Source organism: Pinus tabuliformis, chromosome 4_2 (genome assembly GCF_031772625.1).
Source record: "Pinus tabuliformis cultivar Carrire ecotype Pingquan chromosome 4_2, CPIR1, whole genome shotgun sequence".
Classification (NCBI taxonomy): Eukaryota; Viridiplantae; Streptophyta; class Pinopsida; order Pinales; family Pinaceae; genus Pinus; species Pinus tabuliformis.
Genome location: NC_142304.1, coordinates 135,304,713 through 135,326,481, shown reverse-complemented (window position 1 = coordinate 135,326,481; position 21,769 = coordinate 135,304,713). Strand labels below are relative to the sequence as shown.

Below are 21,769 nucleotides of genomic sequence, written 5' to 3'. Positions count from 1 at the left end.
GGCACACCACATCATCCATCTGATCCACAAATCAGGTTCCAGCTCAAATCCCAATAACTACAGAACGATCATGGTGGGTCACACATTCTCGAAGTTGTATGCTATTGTTCTACATAGGAAGCTCTCCAGTGACCTTGAACAAAGACAACATAGAGCTAGGGGACAGGCAGGTTTTCAACCGGATCATCAGACCGTTTACCACATCTTCACCCTTCGCGCCATGATTGAGTAGGCGCAACACCGCTCTTCGAAATTCTATTGTTGATTCGTAGATTTTCAAAAAGCTTTTGACTCCGTTCCGAGGGAAGCCTTGCTCCAGAGGCTCAGAGATATTGGCATCTTTGCAACCCTATTAACCGCTATTATGTGCATATATGAGTTTGTTCTTGGTTGTCTTCACGCAGCCCATGGATGTCTGATTTCATTCAAAGCACTATTGGGGTTAAACAGGGTTGTCCACTGTCCCCTACCCTGTTTGGGATCTATATTGATGAGTTGGAAGCATTTCTACACGAGCATATCCAGGACACTGATGGCTACCTTCTTCACCAGGTTTTGATATCTATTATACTCTTTGCTGACGACGTGGTCCTCCTCTCCTCATCCCCAGAAGGATTACAGAGGCAGCTGGATGCCTTAGCTCTGTTTTGTGACCATTGACAGTTGACGGTCAACTTGGGTAAAACCAAGGTTATGATATTCAATGGGGTGAATAAAACATCAGACCTTCACTTTCTATTCAGAGGGGAGGAGATTGAGATCACCAGCATGTATACTTAATTAGGGGTGCAATTCTCAGGACCCCGCTTCAGTTTCCAACCAACGCTTCAGCCTCGGATCAACAAAGGATATGGATCCTTAACCCTTCTCGAGAGACAATTCTTTTGACATCACTTCCAGGACATCTCGTCCAAGATGCGCGTCATGGACACCTTGATTCATCCCACTGTTCTATATGGCTCAGAGATTTGGGGACCGTCTTTACTTGAGTCAGACCGGTTTTCAGCTGATAGAGTCCAGATTCTTCTTCTCCGCTGCATCATTAGGTGCAAACTGACAGTGCCGCATCACATCATTCTTGCAGAGTTTGGAACTCAGCCCTTTCGTCTTGAGACGGTCTTCAAATTGGTTTCATTCTTGCATCGTGTCCAGGGCTTGGCAGACTTGATAAAGAGTAGGGACCATTATCCTTACTTGGCATATTGCTCTTCTGAGACTATTGCCTGTTCTACTCCCTCAAGCCGAGCCAGATATTGGTTTACAGGAGTTTCAAACCTCTTAGAGTCAGTGGGAATTCAGTTGGATCGTCTCCCTCCTTTCCGATATTCCTTAGATGCTCCAGGTCACCTTTTACCTACTAGACAGGAGCTAACCAAGATCATCAGGGAGGACATCTACAGGCAGTTCGTCCAGGTCACCTGGGTCAATCCTCCGGGAGGGTTGCACCCAGAGATGCCTTTCTACGCTGAGCACTTCTTGGAGTTGAGAGACGGGCTCATTGTTCGACCCCAGTATACCTTTCACCACTGGATGCATGCTCTTCGCATTCCTCTATGCTAGTTCAGAGTAGGTTCTCATAGACTTCGGGTAGAAACAGACCACCAAGGGGATAGACTAGACACTCTGCCAAGTATGTCATTTACAGGAAGTGGAGATCGAGGTGCATTTCATCCTTGGTTGCCCTGTCTACTACGAGATCAGAGGAAGGTTTCATTTCTTGTTCAGAGATTCTCGAACCCTCACCGACTTTTTCAGGTACCCCGATCAGAGATGTTTGGCCCTATATATGCAGGAGGCTCTTAGGTTCCAAGCGCATATTCTTTAGCCTCCCATCAGACCAGACCCCACATAGAGGATCACGACATTTTTCAGGGTACTACCTTCAAACAGGGGCACCAAGAGATCGATTGATACCAGTACGTATCCAGACTCCAGATCAGTGAGGATCTGTGGGACCTCACCCTGCCACACGAGATCTCAGCAGCAGTTCCATCTCAAATCCGTTCCTGGGAGACAGACTAGGTCCTCCAGCATTCAGCAGCGTGTGAACCCCCCCAAGATACGATTTAGTGGACAATCTGCACTTGCCATCGGCTCTTCATCGGGCCAACAGACTTTGTTGAGTTTCTTCAATGTTATTCATTCAGCGTCACATGTTAGGAGAGATGGGTTTGATCCTCAGATCTATTGGCTCATGGATCTTCTCCGCTAGGGCCAAATGTTGATTTACTTCATGCATTGTATCTTTGATTTACTTCACGCATTGTATCTTTTATAGGAGACCATTTGGTTTTCCCACTTTGTATATACATCAGTGTACTCAACAGTCCCTTTGACCTACTTTGTGGTCATTAGTCGGACATTAATATAACTATCTTATCTATCTATTGTCGTTTGTTCATCCATGGTATGTAGAACATATATTCAAGAAAAATGACAATAACCAAACAAAAAATTCGCACAGATTTTTTTATGTAACAAAGTAGACTGGCCTTAACAGAGAAACCCTGCTACAGTTGTGATGCACCACAGGCAGATATCGAAAATAAACCTTCCCCTTAGTAATATTCCTACTTAGGAAATACAGTGATAAACAAAGCAAAAATGAACATGCACAAACAAAAATTCAAACACATGAGTAAACACCCAGAATTTCTCCAAAAACTGCACCTAGCTGAGCCATTTTATTATTATACAGTAGAAGTACAATGGGGTATGGTGTGAGTGCACCTAGGCTTGCCAAAGGCAAGCTAGACAAGTCCCAGGTGGTAAAATTCAATGTCTAGGTGCCAGAATGTGCTGGCTCTACTATGCCCTGCGCTACCCTAGAAAAACTACACTGTCTGCTGCAATGAAGCTGATGTTTGACTCCCTTCCAGTGCTCAGAAAATTCCTGGAAATTAACCCCAGACTCCTCTTAAATAACCCACCAAAACCCAGAAAGGTTTTGACCTAGTTCTGACCCCCGAAATTGACCCCAATTTCTATGTGCTCCTTATTTGGCTAGGTATTTCGACCCTCCACTGCTCCAGCCTTCCGAAATGATGCGAAATGTTGGGGATTCTCTCCTTCAAATAATTCCACAAAATTCCCACCTCAAACCAGCTCCAAATGGCTACCCCTTTTAGCTCCCACGTGCAGCTCAGAAAGTCTCCTACACGGGTCCACGCAGTCCCAGGAGTGGTCACACTACTACAGCAAAAGCTCCCCAAAATTTCCTTGGTCTATCATCTTGATTCTTCAGCAATAAGAATACCAATGCTTCCCCATAGGTCTCAACAACTTTGCTACTCACTCCGAGCTTCCCCAAGAAATTCGTACTCCTCTTCAGCGCTCGAGCACTCACAAGGATATCGATTTCCCTCCTTGGGCTGGCACTTGAAGTCCACTGAAGCAAGGGGTGAGAAACTCGCTTGACAATCTCGCATGAACACTTGGCTCAACAACTTAGGCGTGTTGGGTAAAAGAATTTGTCAAAGTATCAAAAGGTACAAAATGATGTGAGCCTCCTCTATTTATCCTTGGTTGCCTCTTCCTCATGTGGGACCCATCATCAAATGCCTTCCTCCCCAAAGAGCTCGAGTTGCCTTAGTAGTGTGTATTTTTCTCTTGAGTGGCCCTCACATTCCACTAAGTGCTCGATTTGCCTTTTCCCCCTTGTGTGAATGCCTTCCTTAGCCAAAAATTGGAAGTGGAGTCCTCCAACCCACTTCTCCTAAGTTAGAAAAAAGACTATCAAAATTGAGAAAATTTTATATTCTCACTTAGCAATAATTGCTAATTGGGAATATCAAAGTCCTCCCCTCCAAAATGTTGCTTGTCTCCAAGCAACTGCAAAGATGGGTGTTGAATTACTTGCTCACCCTCCAAAGTGCAACGGGATCTTGAGATCATAGCAGCTCCCATACTAAAGCATCCTCCGGTAGTGCTCCTTCCATCGACGTTACTACCACCCCAATCAAAGTCTGTGAAGCCAATCAGCTTGACTTCCTTACTATCATACTTTAGGCAGTGATGTATAGTGCCACGAAGATACCGCATTATATGTTTGGCAGCTATCCAGCGATCATGACGAGGCTCCAATTGAAACTGACTAAGAATGTTCACTACAAAACATATATATGGCCTAGTATTTATCAGATACATCAAGGAACCCACCAAGACTAAGAATGTTCACTGCAAAACATATATCTGGCCTAGTATTTATCAGATACATCAGGGAACCCACCAACTGTCGATATAAGGTACGATCCACGAGACTTGAGTCAAAGCTTCTCAACTTCTTGAGATTGGTGATAATAGAAGTAACCATCAGCTTGGATTGCATCATCCCAAATTTTTGCAATAACTTGACGATGTACTTTCCTTGCCCCAAATATATCTCCCCAAGTCTCTGCCATACTTCTAGACCTAGGTAGTAGTGCATCAGTCCTAGATCCTTCATCTCAAATTATTCTACCAACATCTTCTTGCATTCTTGAATTCTTCGTTCTACACCGGTGATGAATAGATCATCCACATATAGTAGAATAATGACTAACTCATTATTCACGACCTTGATATTTAGATTCGGATCAGCAGTACTCTTCACGAACCCAATCCTGAGAAGATATGCATCCATTCTTGCATACCATGCCCTTGGTGCTTGCTTCAAGCCATATAGAGCCTTCTTGAGTCTACAAACATGAAAGTCCCTGCTATTCACTTCAAATCCTTCAGGTTGTTCGATGTACACTTCCTCATCAATGGTCCCATTCAGAAATGCGGTCTTAACATCCATTTGATAGATATTCCACCCCATTGTAGCAACTAGTGAAACCAATCATCTAATAGTAGTGTACCTAGAAGTAGGTGCAAATGTTTCTTCATAGTCAACGCCTTCCTTTTAAGAGAAACCCCTTGCAACGAACCTTGCCTTGTACTTGTCTATACTTCCATCAACAGCATGTTTAAGCTTATAAATCCACTTCGATGTGACAACTGATTTGTCACTAGGTCTAGGAACGATTACTCAAACCCCATTCTTCATGATGGATTGATATTATTCCTGCATAGCTTTCTTCCAAAACTCTTCATGCTCAACTTCCTAAAATGTAGATGGCTCGGCTTCAAACGACTTTGTCATATATGTAGCATAACTAGAATACCTTTTCGGTTTCTTACTTTCCCTGGAGGACCCTTTCGCAGCTTCATGTCCTTCAGCATCTTCCAATGTAGATATCAACTAATATGGCCTTTTCCTTGTGGTTGGGATAACCACCGATTGAATAGGCTCAGTTGGTCCTTCTTCTTCATTATTTGGAGTAGAGTTCTCATGAACTTCATCTTCTTCAAATACAAGAACTTCTTCGTCATCAGAATCAATAAGAATATCCTTTAATTTCTCGTAAGCTTGATTCTCATCAAATATGACATCCCTGCTTACTTCAATGTATCTTCCCTCCTTTATGTAGATTCTATAAGCTTTTGAGGAAAGACTATAACCAACGAATATTCCCTTGATGCTTGTCGAGTCCAACTTCTTTCACTTGTCCTTCGGAACATGGACATATGCTGGACTTCCAAATATGCGGAAATGATCCACACTCGGCTTCTTTCCTGTGAATACTTCTTCGGGTGTAGTATTATCAAGACTCTTATGAGGACTTCTATTTTGAACATACACAGCAATCATCACTGCTTCACCCCATAAGAACTTCGGTAGATCTTGATCAAGGAGCATAGTTCTAATACCTTCTTCAATTGACCTATTCTTTCTTTCGGCCAATCCATTTTGTTCGGGATAGTAGGGAACAATGAGCTCCCTCTTAATACATGCATCCTTACAATATGCAATTAACTCTTTAGAGGTGTATTCCCCACCATTGTCAGACCTTAGAGTCTTTATCTTCTTTTCGGTTAGGGTTTCCACCTCAGCCCTAAACTCCTTGAACTTATCAAATACTTCATCTTTAGTTTTGAGTAGATAGAGCCATGTCTTCCTTGAATGGTCATCAATGAATGTTACATAGTAGAGATGACCTCCAAGTGTCTTATCAGACATGGGCCTGCACACATCGGAATGGATGAGATCTAATATTTCTTTAGATCTAGATTCACTATGATGAAATGGCTTTCTAGTATGCTTCCCTAAAGAGCATCCCTTGCATACACCTTCATGGTCCAGCTTCATATCTGAAATGCCATTGAACAATTGACTAAGAGTAGGGAAGACCCTATAATGAAGATGGCCATACCTTCGATGCCATAGTTCAATGGGACGTATTTCCATATGAACAAGAGCTTAAGGAGATGGAGTGGTAACCCGGTAAAGACTTCCTTTGTAATATTCCTAACCCAAAATATTCCTCAAACCCCAGCAAAAACTCCAACCAAATATGTGCAAATGATATAACACCCCAAAAGTGATAAAATAACAGTGGAACAACATATAATAATGTAAACTGGAAATATAAGCAGATACAAGAAATGCAGCGAGAAATGCTAAGCCATTTTATTATACTGAGCAATAAAATGAGTACAAGAGGTGATTAGACAGATGGCACCTCGACTTGCATAAGGCAAGTGAAGAAATACTCTCAGAATGACAAGAATGGCCTCTCTATGTGGATGTTGTTGCTATGTTGTTGCTGCTACTAGAAAACAAATGATGATTTGGGGCTGCTCCCCTCCTCGGAAAAAGTTGAAACTCTAGATTCTAGCTCTACTCAAAAAACCCAGAAAAACCCAGTAAGCTTTCCTGGAATGGTCGACCCCCGAAAAACACCCTCTTGGGGTTCTGCGAAATTCCTCAATGCCCTGCGCTACCACTGAAGAAACCCCTCTAAACTCGGCCTGAAACATTGCCTGAAACCCTGTTAAAATCCTCCAATGAGACAAGAGCTGGACCCCTGCTCAATCTCCCCACATAGCTCCACCTGCAAAACCCCAACCCAGCACTACTACCAAAACGAACTGCGTCCCTCTCCAAGTGCTGCGCAGTCCTCCAAAATGCTGATGAAACTACTACTGAACTGCTGATAAAACTACTGCTGAAATACCAATAGAAATACCTTGCCCGAGCAGGCACTCGAAGTCCCCCAAGGCTAAGTGTGAGATCTCCGAACGGAGACACTCAATGCACTAAACAGTGCTGCAGAATAGCTAAACAGCCAGCGTGCTCAGCAGTCGAAACGACTAGCTCAAAATAATGACCCAAAATGAGGGGCTCCTCTCTATTTTATAGCTTCTGCCTCCCACAATCCCTAGGCTCACCTCCTCCTGCGTGTTTCTCCTCTTGCCACGTGTTCTTCCCTCCTACGCAGTCTCTCCATGTGTCTGCATGGGCTCCATTTATGCGTCCCCCTTTGGCCCCCTTGGCTCCCCTCTAAGTCACAACGTTGTGCTACCTAGGAAGTGACTTTTTTTTTATTCTTAAGTGAGTTATGTCCCCCTTCCTCACTTTTATTTACAAATAACTATAGTAGGCAAAAATTGAACAAAATTGAATATTCCAATTAGCCATAGCTAATTAGGAATATTACAGTCTCCCCCGGCAAAATGTTGCTTGTCCTCAAGCAACTGAAGTGATGGATGTTGTAAGATCTTCTCACTCTCCCAAGTGGCATCCTCATCCGGCAAATTCTTCCACCTCACCAAGAATTCCCGGACCGTCCTGCTCCGCTACTGCCTCTCCCTAGTGTCAATGATATCCTCCGGCTGCAATACCAAATGCCCCTCATCATCCATGGGTGGTAGCTCATCTGTCACGATCACCTGCTGCCCCAATGCCTTCTTCAGGCATGATACATGAAAAATGCTATGAATCTTACTACCTTGGGGCAGCTCCAACTCATATGCAACCTGTCCAATCCTACGTATCACCCTGTATGGCCCATAAAAGCGGGGCTTGAGCTTCTCAGCCCCCTTCTGCTTCAGAGATGACTGTAAGTATGGTTGTAATCGTAGGTAGACCATGTCCCCTACCTCGAACTGCATCTCCACCCGACCCTTGTCGGCATACAACTTCTGCTGGTTCTGCACTGTAGCCATGTTATCCTTGAGAGCTCGGAGGATATCCTGACTCTCTTGGATCCAAATCTTGGCTCTAAGAGCCCTGCTATCACCAAACACCACATCGACAAAAGATAAAGGATGATACCCATATAAGGCATAGAATGGTGACATACCAATGGACATGTGATGTGAAGTATTGTAGCAGTACTCCCCCAAATGCAGCCACTTCAGCCATGCTCGCTGCTGCCCACTGACATAGTTACGCAAGTAGCCCTCCAGCCACTTGTTAACTATCTCCGTCTATCCATCCGTCTGTGGGTGATAGCTGGTACTTGGTGTCAACTCCGTCCCCACCAATCGGAAAAGTTCCTGCCAAAACCCGCCCATGAAACGGTTGTCCCTGTCACTGACGATGGTCTTAGGAAGACCATGTAGCCTAAAGATCTCCCTGAAGAACAGCTCGGCCACCTGTGCTGCCGTATAGTGTGCGGATATGGCAAAGAAATGTGCGTACTTTGTCAGTCGATCAACAACGACAAAGATACAATCCTTTCACTGTACCATGGGCAACCCTGTGATGAAGTCCATCGAAATACTCTCCCGTTTCCCCTCCAGAATGGGAAGAGGCTGCAATAATCCCACGCGATGGCTCATCTCCCCCTTGTTCCTCTGGCAAACATCGTACTCCATGACATGCTAGAGTACGTCCTCCTTGAGGCCCTTCCATGAGAACCTCTCTTTGATGGCCCTGTAGGTTTTGGTAAACCCCTGATGGCCTGCCAATGGTGAGTCATGTGATGCCTGGAGTATCTTCTTCTTGAGCTGAGACCCCTCAGTCAAGAAGATTCGATCCCTGTAATAGATGATCTCATCGATCACCCTGTACCTGTCATCTGCCACCTGTCCGTCCAGAATCTCACATGCAAACCTGTCCTTGGAGTACTCTACTAAGAGTCGAGCCCTCCAGTCTGTATCCAAGCTCATAAGAGACAACGTGGCTGGTCTACGTGAAAGGGCATCTGCTACCACGTTGTTCTTACCCTTGACATACTCAATGTCAAAGTCATATGCTTGGATCTTGCTGATCCACTTCTGCTGCCTCTCTTATAGCTGCTTCTGCTCCAGAAAGAACTTGAGGCTGTTGTGATCAATCCTCACCCTGAACCTGTTGCCTACCAAATATTGCCGGTACTTAGCGAATGCATGCATGATGGCCAGCATCTCCTTGTCGTATATGGAATACAACCTCTCGTGTGGAAGGAGCTTCCGGCTCTCAAATGCTATCGGGTGACCTCCCTGCATCAATACTGCACTGATCCCCTCCCCCAACGCATCACACTCCAAGACAAATGGCTGTGTAAAATCTGGCAATGCAAGCACTAGGCAGCTGCTCATAACCTCCTTGAGCCTGTCAAAGGCTCGCTGCGCTGTATCCGACCAACTGAATGCCCCCTTCTTCGTCAAATCTGTCAGGGGTGCACCAAGCTGTGAGAAACCTTTGACGAACTTCCGGTAGTAAGTGCAAATGCCAATGAATCCTCGAAGTTCTCTCACGTTTCTCGGCTCTAGCCATTCCCTGATGGCCCTGATCTTCTCCTCATGGACCCTCACTCCGTCCACCCCTATGATGTGTCCCAGATACAACATCTCCGTCAACCCAAACTCACACTTGGAGAGTTTGGCATAGAACTGCTGCTCCTGTAAGATACGTAATAATGTCTCAATGTGTTGGAGATGCTCCTCCCAAGTCCTGCTGTAAATGAGAATATCATCGAAGAATACCAACACAAACTTCCTCAAGTGACTACAGAAGATGTGATTCATGCAGGACTGAGATGTAGCTGGGGCGTTGGTTAGCCCAAAAGGCATAACCAAGAACTCAAAGTGCCCATAGTGACATCTGAAGGGGGTCTTGGGAATGTGATGCTCCCTCACGTGAATCTGATGGAAACCAGATCTCAAATCAATCTTCGAAAAGAAATGTGCCCCTCTCAACTCGTCCATCAACTCATCGATCCTAGGTATGGGGTAACTGTTCTTCAGGGTCTTCTTGTTCAGGGCCCTGTAGTCAATGCACATCCTCAATGTACCATCCTTCTTCTTCACCAACACCACAGAAGAAGCAAAAGCACTCATGCTCGGTCGGATATGCCCAAGAGCTAGCAACTCCTAGATAGCCCGCTCAATCTCATCCCGATAGGCCTTGGGGTGCCTATAGGGGGTGGTGATCACGACCTGTATACCCTGCTCAAGCTCGATGGTGTGCTCAAACCCCCTATCCAGCGGCTGTCCTGGTGGAATCTCCCCAAACACTATGGCATACCGATCAAGGATAGACTGTATCTCTGGATGTACCGTCTACCCTGAAGTCCCTGTCTCTGGTGCACACAACTTCACTACCCACTCTATGTCCCCCTTTCGGAACACTGCCTCCATCCAATGAGCCGAAACAGTCTAAGGCGGATATGTGTGTTGTCCCCGTATCTTCTCATGCCTTCCTGTCTTCTCATCATCCCACTCCATCTCTAGGGTCTTCCAATCCGTCGTGACCTTCCCTACAGTAATAAGCCACTGAACACCCAGTGTCAGGTTGGTGTCCGGAATATTGACCACGAAAAGTGGTCAGTCAACGTGTAGGTGCCCATCATCACTAAAATCTCTAGAACATATCGAGCACACGTCATGGTCTGATCTCCTGGGACCAATACTGAAAACCCATCGAAGCTCTTTGTCTGAATACCTCTCCGCTCAACCATCTGTGCATCGATGAAATTGTGGGTTGCCCCACTATCAACCAAAACTGATACGCGTTGTCCACGTACTGTCCCCCGTACGCGTAGCGTCAAATATTTGGCTACTCCTCGCAATGCTGCAAGGGCCCCTCCGGTAGGTGCAAATGATGCACCTCCTACTGCTGGTGGTGGAGGTGGTAAAGGTCCCTGTATGGCATGGCTATCTCCTACCTTCCCATCATCCTTGTCATCCTCTTCTCCACTGCTCTCGTAGAAAACCTCAATAAAATGTGCTTTACCAGCAACACATCTATGTCCCGATGCCCACGGCTCCTGACATGTGAAGCACAACCGCTTCTTCTTCAGCTCCCTCCTGGCATCATCATCAAGCTAAACTCGTCTTGGATTCCCCTTTGGAGGTGGAATCCTCACATCCTTCCCCTTACACTAGAAAGTCTGTCTCTGGGGGTAAGGTGTCCGGGTCCTAGGTAAGACATTTTGTAAGTCCCGGGTCCTGTTGATAGCGTCTTGGAGTGTGGCTGGTCTAGTGGATCGAACTAGACCCCGAAGAGGCTCTGCTAACCCCTCAACGTACATATAGACCCTCCGCGCCGTGGATAGGTCTGGCACCATCACGGAGACCCTCAAGAAATCTGCAATGTAGGTCTCTGGGCTCCCTGTCTGTTTGAGCCTCGTCAACTCAACGAAATGTTGCTCTGGATCCCTCCGATCAAATCGCTCCATCAGTCTCCTGGTAAACTCGGCATATGTCGTCACTGTGGAGTGCCCCAGTGTAACCATCCCATGAAACCACCAATCCTGGGCCTCGCCATCCAAATGCAATGTTGCCACCTTGATGGCCTCTGCCTCCGACATCTGGTTAAGCTGGAAATAAATGTCCAGCTTCTCCACCCAAGACTTTGCCGAACTGTTTGATGAGCCATCAAATGTAGGCAAGTGGAATCTACTCGCTGCACGGTGGGTGTCGCCATCATGGTAATGTCAGTACCCTCTGTGATGGTCGCGGGTTCTGCTATCCTGCTGGAGCTGAACAAAATCTCTAAATGAGAGGGCTTCCCTGAACTCATGCCCATAGGCATGGTACTCTGCAAAATAATCGCCAATATGTCCGAGCTCTACCTCTTGCTGGGCTACAGCCCCCGTGTCTGCTCCTAAGAAAGTGGGCATGGTCGAGCATGTGGGGGAATGTGAGGCCACCTGTTGCGCAGTATCACGTTGCTCTGGCAAGTGATGGGATGCACCTGATCCCTCACTAATCTCAAAAACTCGTGGGCTCTCACGTTGTCTGGCCTCAACTGCCGTGAATCTCTGCCCCATCACCTCAATCTGCCTCGACAAATCCTGCACTGATTTGAGGAGCACATCCACAAATCTCTTCCCGTCCTACTACTACTAGCTCTCTCTGTTCTGTGTCTACCACAGGCTCCACCTGTTCTGCGTCCACCACAGGAACACAATCTTCCCCCCGTACGTATTCTCCAACCTACGTCTAGTGTCTCTGTACCTCCTACCTCTGCAACAAATGTAGGGTTTTTCCCCTGGTGTCATAGATTGCTAGCTCCACAAGCTGAGCCAAATCTATGCTCTGATACCACTGTAATATTCCTAACCCAGAATATTCCTCAAACCCCAGCAAAAACTCCAACCAAATATGTGCACATGATATAATAACCCAGAAGTGATAAAATAATAGTGGAACAGCGTATAATAATGTAAACTGGAAATATAAGCAAATACAAGAAATGCAGAGAGAAATGCTAAGCCATTTTATTATACTGAGCAATAAAATGAGTACAAGAGGTGATTAGACAGATGGCACCTCGACTTGCACAAGGCAAGTGAAGAAACACTCTTAGAATGACAAGAATGGCCTCTCTGTGTGGATGTTGCTTCTGTGTTGTTGCTGTTAGAAAACAAATGATGATTTGGGGCTGCTCCCCTCCTCGGAAAAAGCTAGAACTTTGCATTCGGGCTCTACTCAAGAAACCCAGAAAAACCCAGAAAGCTTTCCTGGAATGGCCGACCCCCGAAAACACTCTCTTGGGATTCTGCGCAATTCCTCAATGCCCTACACTGCCACTGAAGAAACCCCTCTAAACTCCGCCTGAAACACTGCCTGGAACCCTTCTAAAATCCTCCAATGAGACGAGCTAGACCCCTGCTCAATCTCCCCGCATAACTCCACCTGCAAAACCCCAACCCAGCGCTACTACCAAAAAGAACTGCGTCCCTCTCCAAGTGTTGCGCAGTCCTCCAAAATGCTAATGAAACTGCTGCTGAAATGTTGATAAAGCTACTGCTGAAATACCGATAGAAATACCTTGCCCAAGCAGGCACTCGAAGTCCCCCGGGGCTAAGGGTGCGATCTTCGAACGGAGACACTCAATGCACTAAACAGCGCTGCAGACTAGCTAAACAACCAGCGTGCTTAGAAGTCGAAATGACTAGCTCAAAATGCACATAACTAAATGATCCAAAATGAGGGGGCTCCTCTCTATTTTATAGCTTCTGCCTTTCACAATCCCTAGGCTCACCTCCTCCTGCGTGTTTCTCCTCTTGCCATGTGTTCTTCCCTCCTGCGCAGTCTCTCCATGTGTCTGCGTGGGCTCCATTTCTGCGTCCCCCTTTGGCCCCCTTGGCTCCCCTCTAAGTCACAACATTGTGCTACCTAGGAAGTGACTTTTTTTTTTTAATTCTTAAGTGAGTTATGTCCCCCTTCCTCACTTTTATTTACAAATAACTATAGTAGGCAAAAATTGAACAAAATCGAATATTCCAATTAGCCATAGCTAATTAGGAATATTACATCCTTCTCGAACTCCAATGACCCTAGCTTTGTCAATACTAGAGTTCTTTCCCCAAACCAATATTTTTCCATCAACAAAAGCAATTATTTCCCCTTTATCTTCTAAACAAGAAATAGAAATTAAATTCCTTTTCAAACCTGGAACATAAATAATGTTGTTAAGATGCAGCTTCGATCCATTGTCCAGCTTTAATGATGTAGATCCTAGGCCTCTAACATCATAGCTTTTGTTTTCACCCAATTCCACTGCATGGGAGGATGATTCCTTTGATAGTGTGTGTAGTTGCCTACTTTCATCTGTCATATGTCTCGATGCTCCACTATCAATGATCCATGCATTATCATCAGTAAGAGATCCTGTAAGGGCAGCCAAGAATCCATGACTTTGTTGAATAGGTAGTGATGATCTTCTTGATCCATCTTCCAGCAGAGTTGAAACCCAATCTTATGTGGTTCCATAGAAGGAGAATCCACGCCAACAAAGTGATATTCGAATTCTCTTGACCTTAGCTCTGATACCATGTTGGAAAATCAAAGATATTATATTAGGGTTTGATTCTCCGATCTTGATAATTACTTGTGAGTGTGTTGGATTCTTTTACTTCTTTATTATCTTATCTTTCATCAAGAAATTATACATACATGAAGATCACAAAACAAGAGACACAAGATATAGGCACATGTCAGGGAAAAACCCCCCTCGAGGGGAAAACCCAGTCAAAGTAATTCTTCCTTTCAATAGTAATCTTTGAGACTCTTCACCCTAGACCAAGACCAGACTTTCCCTCCACACCATGTCAGCGTCCAAGATCTTCGACCTCTTCTAGCAACTTCGACTATGCAGCAACATGCAACTTCCGGCAACAGCAAAACCTTCGGAGACTTCGATCTCCTAAACCAGACCACAAAACAGAGAGAGAGAGAGGCAACAAAACTTCGATTTTCCTCTTCTCTAGAGAATCCCCCAAACTCGCACTTATTTCCTCCTTCCGGCGGCAGGCTTTCCATCACCAGCACTTCCCAAAAGATATCGAATTGTTTGTGAGTCAAATGAGGATCTCTAAGCCGACTTGATCTTCCCTAGGCCGACATGATGTGGAGGACACATAATTCATATTTTGCATGATACAAAACCTTTTTACATGATTCAAAAGCCCAAAAAGGGTCTCTTTGAATGTACAATGACTCTATAAACTCAATATTAATCCTAGGAGTCCACAATGGGGACTTTGACTAATATAATGATGACCCAAGCATGAAACCCATGCTTTAATAAGTCACTGTTACAATAATAAAAATTATTTTCTTTATTCTTTTGAAGTATACATTACATAATGACTCAAGTACATTATTGAAGATCGAACATAGTTACTTTTTCCAACAAAATCAACTTGCAAAAGTGATAAAAACAATTTTCCGGAGATTTGTTAATTTATAGCAAACAGTTGTAATTTTCAATCACAAAATTTTGTTGAAGAATTAAAAAAATTCATCTGCAGAACTGGTTTTCCCTACACTAGGGTTTTTTTCCAGGCACATTTGTCCATAAATATTGGTGTTCATTATTTGTGTGTATGTGCAATAATTTTCTCAACTCCTGTGGTTTATTTATTTTCTGTGAAGTTGCAGTGGTGTGTTATTCAGTGTTTGCTGCAAAGAAATTGCAGAAGTCAAATAATCAAATTTGATAGGAGAATAATAACCAGTAACTACAATAGTATTAAAATTTCACACAATGGACATTGAGTAGATTCCAGGCTCATCAGATAAACACTTGTATGTACTCTCTTGGTTTCATCTAATAAAACAACCTGGTGGTTTGAAATTTATGCAACAAATTATATGAGTTTATTTTCTATAATTAATTGAGCAGGAATTTCATTCACTGTGTTGTTTGCAAAATATTTGTAGAATTGTTTACATGTAAAATATAGAAGGTTTTTGTAGTGACATTACTGGTGGAATTAGCCCTATTTTGTAAAAGGGCACATTACATCCACCTATGTAACTTGAATGTTAACATTATTAGATATATAACCAGTATTGACATAATCATATAATTAGGAATTAAAATACAACCTTCAAAAAACTTTACAAAACCCATATCATAGATGTCGAATATACAAATGAATAGATGTGTGTTACTAAATCAAAAAAAAAAATACAGTTTTAAAAAGGATAGAACTAGCTGCACTCAGAAACATACTCTTGAACCTTGCCAGTCCAGACTGGAACATCTGCCTGAAATGCCTTGCCAATTCGAACCTGAGTTGTGTAAGGCTGATTATCTTCCAGCATACGCCAGAAAAGATCAGCTTTATCTTCAGCAGATTTCTCTGATTTTGAACCGCTTTCATGAAGGATACTTTGAGAATTTTTGCTTGCAATAAGGCACTTCTTTTCCCTTCTCTTCCTCTTCTTTTTGCAATATTGGCAATGCCATTCATCTTGAATAGGTACTGATTTTATTTTAGGACTACAACATGTCATATGAAAGGCTTCCTCACACATATCACAAATGAGAGTTCTGGTTGAATCTTCTGAAAAACCACATATTTTACAGAATAGTGAGAAACTGCCATCACCAACAACACCTGGATGCCCCACAGCTGCATACTCTCCCGAAGACACAAACCAACCAAGCAATCCATACTCCTCCAAAACAGAAATGCACCACTCTTTCTCACAGTCACTCTCTCGAGAAAGTAGTGTATTATCACTAGAAGACGTGCACTCAGTTAGATCAATTACATCCTGTTTAGTGGAGACCGTAATCTGTTTTAAATTACAATTGGATATTTGGAAGGATGGACTGCCTAGAATTTGAAAATTGGGAGACTCTTCAATGATTGACCTGCTTCCTGAAGTAACCTCTCCAACATCAACAACATTTATGTCTGGTGTTTTGGAATCCAAATGTAAATTTGAAGATCCTGTCTGACATAATGAAATGACTTCACTATCAGCTGTCTTACAATCAATATGCATTCCAAGACAAGTTTCATATTTTTCAGTATGCAAAAGCCCACCCAAGCTATTATTTATGACCTTGTTTCCCGACTGCAGAAGATTCATTGGATAACCTGTACAAGGGCTAGCCAATACACTTATATCATGCTGCTCAATATTAACATTGCACTTGCCAGTATCTTTTATTTGTGATGCCTGAGGTGTCCAGATAGATTTTATGTTGTCATTATGCAAGAATTCCTTTTGAGGAACCATATGGGTTTGTTTTGACAGAAGTGCTACTGAATTTCTCTGTAACTTTCTGCGTTTATATACATAATTATTTTGCTTCCGGACATAATTTCTGGACTTTTTCTCCATAATGGATGAATCCAAGCATGATTCAACATGCATTGGCATAATCGAAATAAGATCCTCATCCTGCTCATCTTCTATTATAATCGGATTTTCCTTTATACCAATGCAATGTAAACTTAACCCATCATCTAATCTCTTCGGACAAAATGCTGCACTATCACCATATGAGGGGAAAAAATGTAACTGTTCTACTGTAGCATGTCCTGACACAAAACTCAATGCAGCTCTTAAGGAACTTGGAAGGCAACTTTGAGCACTCATTTGGTCTGCATTTATGCCTGCTGGAACAATCATAGAGCTCCCTGCACAAGAATCTACCAAAGAGATTGATACTCCCTCCATTCCTCCAGTATTTATAGCCTAGAAAAGTACCATAAAGAACCCATCAGCAGACTCAGATACAGCATGAAAAAAATGCATTCAAGTGTCTACACATCAATTAGATCTGCCGCAAATCCGAGTATGCCATGATAGATGCGAGAACATTAAAGCTTGGTAAGCCAATAATGTCACAAATTTGTTTAAAGTAATTGCCAAACTCCAGAATTTGCAGATCTGTAATCACATACACAAATAACAACACTTAAATTATCTCCACATAAAAACGATGTGTTTTGTGCTGAATCATTTAAATCACCACATCCTATGCAGCAGATTACATGATAATCAAATCAGCAAGTGAAGTAGCGGTGCAAAATTTATTTGTTCACAGATGAAACGACAAAAGAGAAATACTCATTACAAGCAATGTACACAAACAAATAAGTACAAGGAAGAAAAATACTTCAAATCAAAAAGTGTGTATTTTTGAGATGAAAGCACAAAGCATAGTTGCCATAATGTAAGAATATTGAACAGCAAATGTTTCCACTATGAAAGATAAAATGTAGCTGTAAGCACATCCTGAGCTCTGTGAAGGAGCTATAGTCAGTGTTGGGTCTAGTTTTTTATGCCTATTTACTATTTAGTCTTATATTAAACCCTAATCTGGCCTTATTAAACCCACCTTACGCCTCATTTTCCATATTTTATCTTCATTTCGGTTTAAAAAGGCATCAAAAAGGTATATAAATCATTTCCTTTCAATTTGTGAATTTTCGGCAAAAATTGTGCATTAAAAAGTTAATTTTACCAAAAGTAAATAGGATTTTAGGTAATTTCTCATTCATTGAGGCATTAGCAAGTGAGCAGGGAGAAAACAGGAACATGGGCTCTGTTCCCTGTGTTACCTAGATGGTTAGTTTCCTATCGGTTTAGGAAAAGGTCCCTCACATGTGCCCAGTCAACGCACGGTCAACTCTGTCAGTTTTGAGGAAAATGCCCTGTTTTAGGCCTAAATATCAGAACAGATTTGGAATTTGTGGGATTTTGCTTGATTCTTTGCACTCCAAGGGAGGAATTCGACCCAATTAGTTGTGATAGTAATTAGTTAATTGGGTAAAGGTTTGATAGGATTTCAGTTTCATACTTCGATGTATATATACTCAAACATGTGAAGACATTCATAAGTTCATTTTTTAAATTTTGGCTGTGGAGCTTTTGCCTGGTTTTTCAGTTCTCAAAAGACATACTATAGTTTTGGACTTGTTTTATTTATCAATATATACAGCCTCGTAGAGTTTATCTAGCAGAGAGTACTTGAATGCATAGTTTGGAGCTTGGAGGGTCCCTATTCCTCATGCTTTGCACCATTGTTTCATGCGGAAATTTGTTGTAGATACTTTGTTGGTATAATCTCTTCGTTTCCTTTCTTAATTTTTGTTATTTATCTACTGTTTATATCCATTGATGGTTTCTTGTTCATAGACTAATCAATGAATTTTATTGTGCTATATGCTTACTAGTTATTCACTAGTTTACTACTCAATTACTCACTGTTTTGGTTTCAGATTTTAAAAGTTTAGTTGCTGCAGCATTTAGTTTCATTTCCTGAAGATTTCATTTACTTTTGACAATTAGAATTGAACTTGATGATGGAAGTAAGAACTGAGTAGTCAACAGAGTATTGTTGCAAGTTGTTGAGCCACCTGAGGGCGTAGACCAAATACATTACAACCTCATTTTCTACCTATGAGACGCTAATGGATACTTGATCAATCAAGTCGTTCCAAGTGAGTCGTGTGGGTGCTTTTGCTTTCAAAAGTGTGATTAAAACTTCTTATTCAACCAACAACCTAAGCCAGTGAAAGGAGCACCATTGTACAGCCCTTTTTAAAAGGCATACTTCGCCTCACAACCTGATATTCTACAAGTGTAAGCTCGAGTAGTCTAGGTTGATAAGATCAGTTCCTTTCTACTGGATTTGGATTGATTAAATAGAATTTCATTTTATATTGCAATAGTTGAAGTACTGATTGTGTTTACTTTTGAAGGAGATTGTTAGCCTACACATACAGTGCATGACATCTCACAAGTTTTTGGACTCCCAGATTGATAATTTAATATCCTAATTTATGCAAGTGAATTAGGCCAACAGTCTCAAACTGACACTATTGAGATTCTGGAATAGAAGACTACAAGAATGTAAAAGACACAAATCACCATAAAAAGACAATTATCAAAACTGAAACATGAGATGACAAAACGACATATTTGAAGCAGAACTAAAAGATATAAGGCAGATTTTGCTACCTTGATATTCAAACCACCAAACATCAACAACAGCATTATGTTCTTGTGGATTCTTTGTAATCCAACGTACCCATTACATCCCAGCCCTGCAAGTAGTGTCGTGGAGCTGACATTATTCTACTTAGCTGCATCATTCTTGCCATAATGTTAAAATTGGAAACTAGAGCCAAACTCCATATGGGTCACCTTATTTATGGCAGCTGATATTTTTCTTGGATTCCTCTCTCCGAGAGGTGTAGGATTGATCTAAAGATCATCCAATACCGACATGTATTTATGGAGATATGAATTTATTCATATTATTGACAATTTGTCAAGGTCAGCCAGCAAGCTAAAAAAGCACTTTTACCCCCAGCTCAACCTCAACATTGCATTTAAATAGAGGAGACCTCAAGTCATTTGAGGAGCACATTATCTCATGATCTCTCTCTCCATTTGTTTGGGTTTGTCTTCTCACAAGGAGGACGCGGTGGAAGGAAAGATCAGAGAAGCCCTATCCGCAGTCATGAAGAGAGACCTAGCCGCAGTCAAAGATAAATCTAGACGCAGTCAAGAAGAGGCCTAGCCACAGTCAAAAGGAGGCCGTAATACGCAGCAAGAGGGAGGCCCTAATCCACAACAAAGGAGGCCCTAATCTGTTGCAAGAGGGAGGCCCTAAGCCGCAGCAAGAGGATGCCCTAGCCGCAGCAAGAAGGAGCCTTATCATAGCATGAAGGAGGCAATTCAGCGTGGGTGAAATAGGGCTGTTCTGAAGCCATTTCAGGAAGACCGAAGGGCTGAAAGGATGCCGAGTATCTTGCTAGAAGGCCAAGGAGAAAGGAAGCCATTTGAGGGCCTGTAGAGGGTGGAACAGTCCTCTAGAAAGGCTGCCACAGGCCTGTTCTAAGGACTGTAGGATGCCGCTGTAATGAGACGAGGGCAGAGCCATTGATAAGGGCTAGAAGGCCGCTCTGAATTATAGCGAAGGGGACAGCCTTCCCTTGGAGGATAACCGCATTAATTAAAGGCAAATCTGGGCAGATTTTGGGGTTGTTAGGAGACTGTGTTGTGTGCCCTAATCAGGCCCAGACTTGCTGAGCTAGGCCGCAGGCCATAGCCAGCAACATGAGGCTGTTAGAAGTGCTGCATTGAGGGTTATTCAGCCATCAAGGAGCAGCGTGGTGGTGTAAGGGTCTCACCTTGGAGAACCATAGCTCTAGAAGCTTGATATGCTGAAATCAGTTGAAGATTGAGGACTGATAAGTATGCCCTAACCAGTATTCAGAATTGCAGTCCTTGGTGCCAGAATTGCAACTTCATTGTGCCATCTTCATGATGAAGATCTTTGATGTCAGATCTCCTATTTTGACAAGTCAGTATTGACTTCAAATCATTGTACTCTACCTCTTTCTCTCTGCTGAACTATTGAAGAATATAGGAAGAATTGATCAAGGGTATCCCCACATTGGGGTTTGTCCCTGGCTGGTGCCACATCTGGTGCATAGAACATACCAAAAATTAACACATAAGCATGATGCAACATCAGAATTAGTGCATAGGGCAGACTATTTCTTTGTTATAATATGCATAAATGCAGTTTCACATGGACAGATGCAGTTTATCATTCTCAGTAATAAACTCATATAACAGACAAAGTAGAGCAGCGCATTGATTAGATGATTTGATCAGATATATGCACATGTCCAGCCACACGCATTTATGAGCATATACAATAAATAAAAAAGAAGCTAGTTTCCTTGAGGTTATTATCCTTGCAATTTTCTTTTGTTTACGGTCCACAAGCTTAAATTAACATCAATATGTAGACAAATAAAATAAGGTCCTTCAAAGGTGCAGTTGTGAAAAATACTAGATTGCTGAAATATATATGGAGATGGAAGGAACAAATATGTAAATTTTAGGAAAGGCTAGATATGATATGGCGGAGAAATGACAAATATGTGTGTGTGTGTGTGCGCAAAAGAACAGTTAAAAAGTATTGAGTAATGGTGTGGTCAAGGGAAGCACAACAGACTTCATTTATAAATTCTGAGAATGACTATTAGGGTTAGCATATTTTATTTGTTTTTTTATGTCCAACACACTTTTCCAGCTGGAAACATGCCCTTTAGCAACCTAAACATTTTACAAAATCAGGATACCTTTCAGGATTAGACTGAAATGTGAGTTTGCACTACCCGCTTCCAAAACATCATTCAGTTTTTTGGATCAAGCTTGGAGACAGCTTGGTGTTGTTTCCAAGCCATCTCCCATCAAT

The 21,769-nt window shown here is 42.7% G+C and overlaps 1 protein-coding gene across 7 annotated transcripts in view; it reads right to left on the bottom strand.

Moving 5' to 3' along the window:
* The window catches only part of LOC149168594 (uncharacterized), a 307,528-nt gene that overhangs the window by 166,994 nt on the left and 118,765 nt on the right, over nt 1-21,769 (bottom strand). For 5 of the 7 annotated variants that reach the window (XM_089428332.1, XM_089428331.1, XM_089428326.1 and 2 more), the window contains one exon: nt 15,761-17,436. In XM_089428332.1, the coding sequence (XP_089284458.1) occupies nt 15,761-17,223 (1,463 nt within the window). In that variant the 5' untranslated portion in view covers nt 17,224-17,436. Of the gene's footprint in view, nt 1-15,760; nt 17,437-19,512; nt 19,538-21,769 lie in introns of those variants that run through there. The other 2 variants (XM_089428328.1, XM_089428330.1) reach the window with 2 other exon arrangements.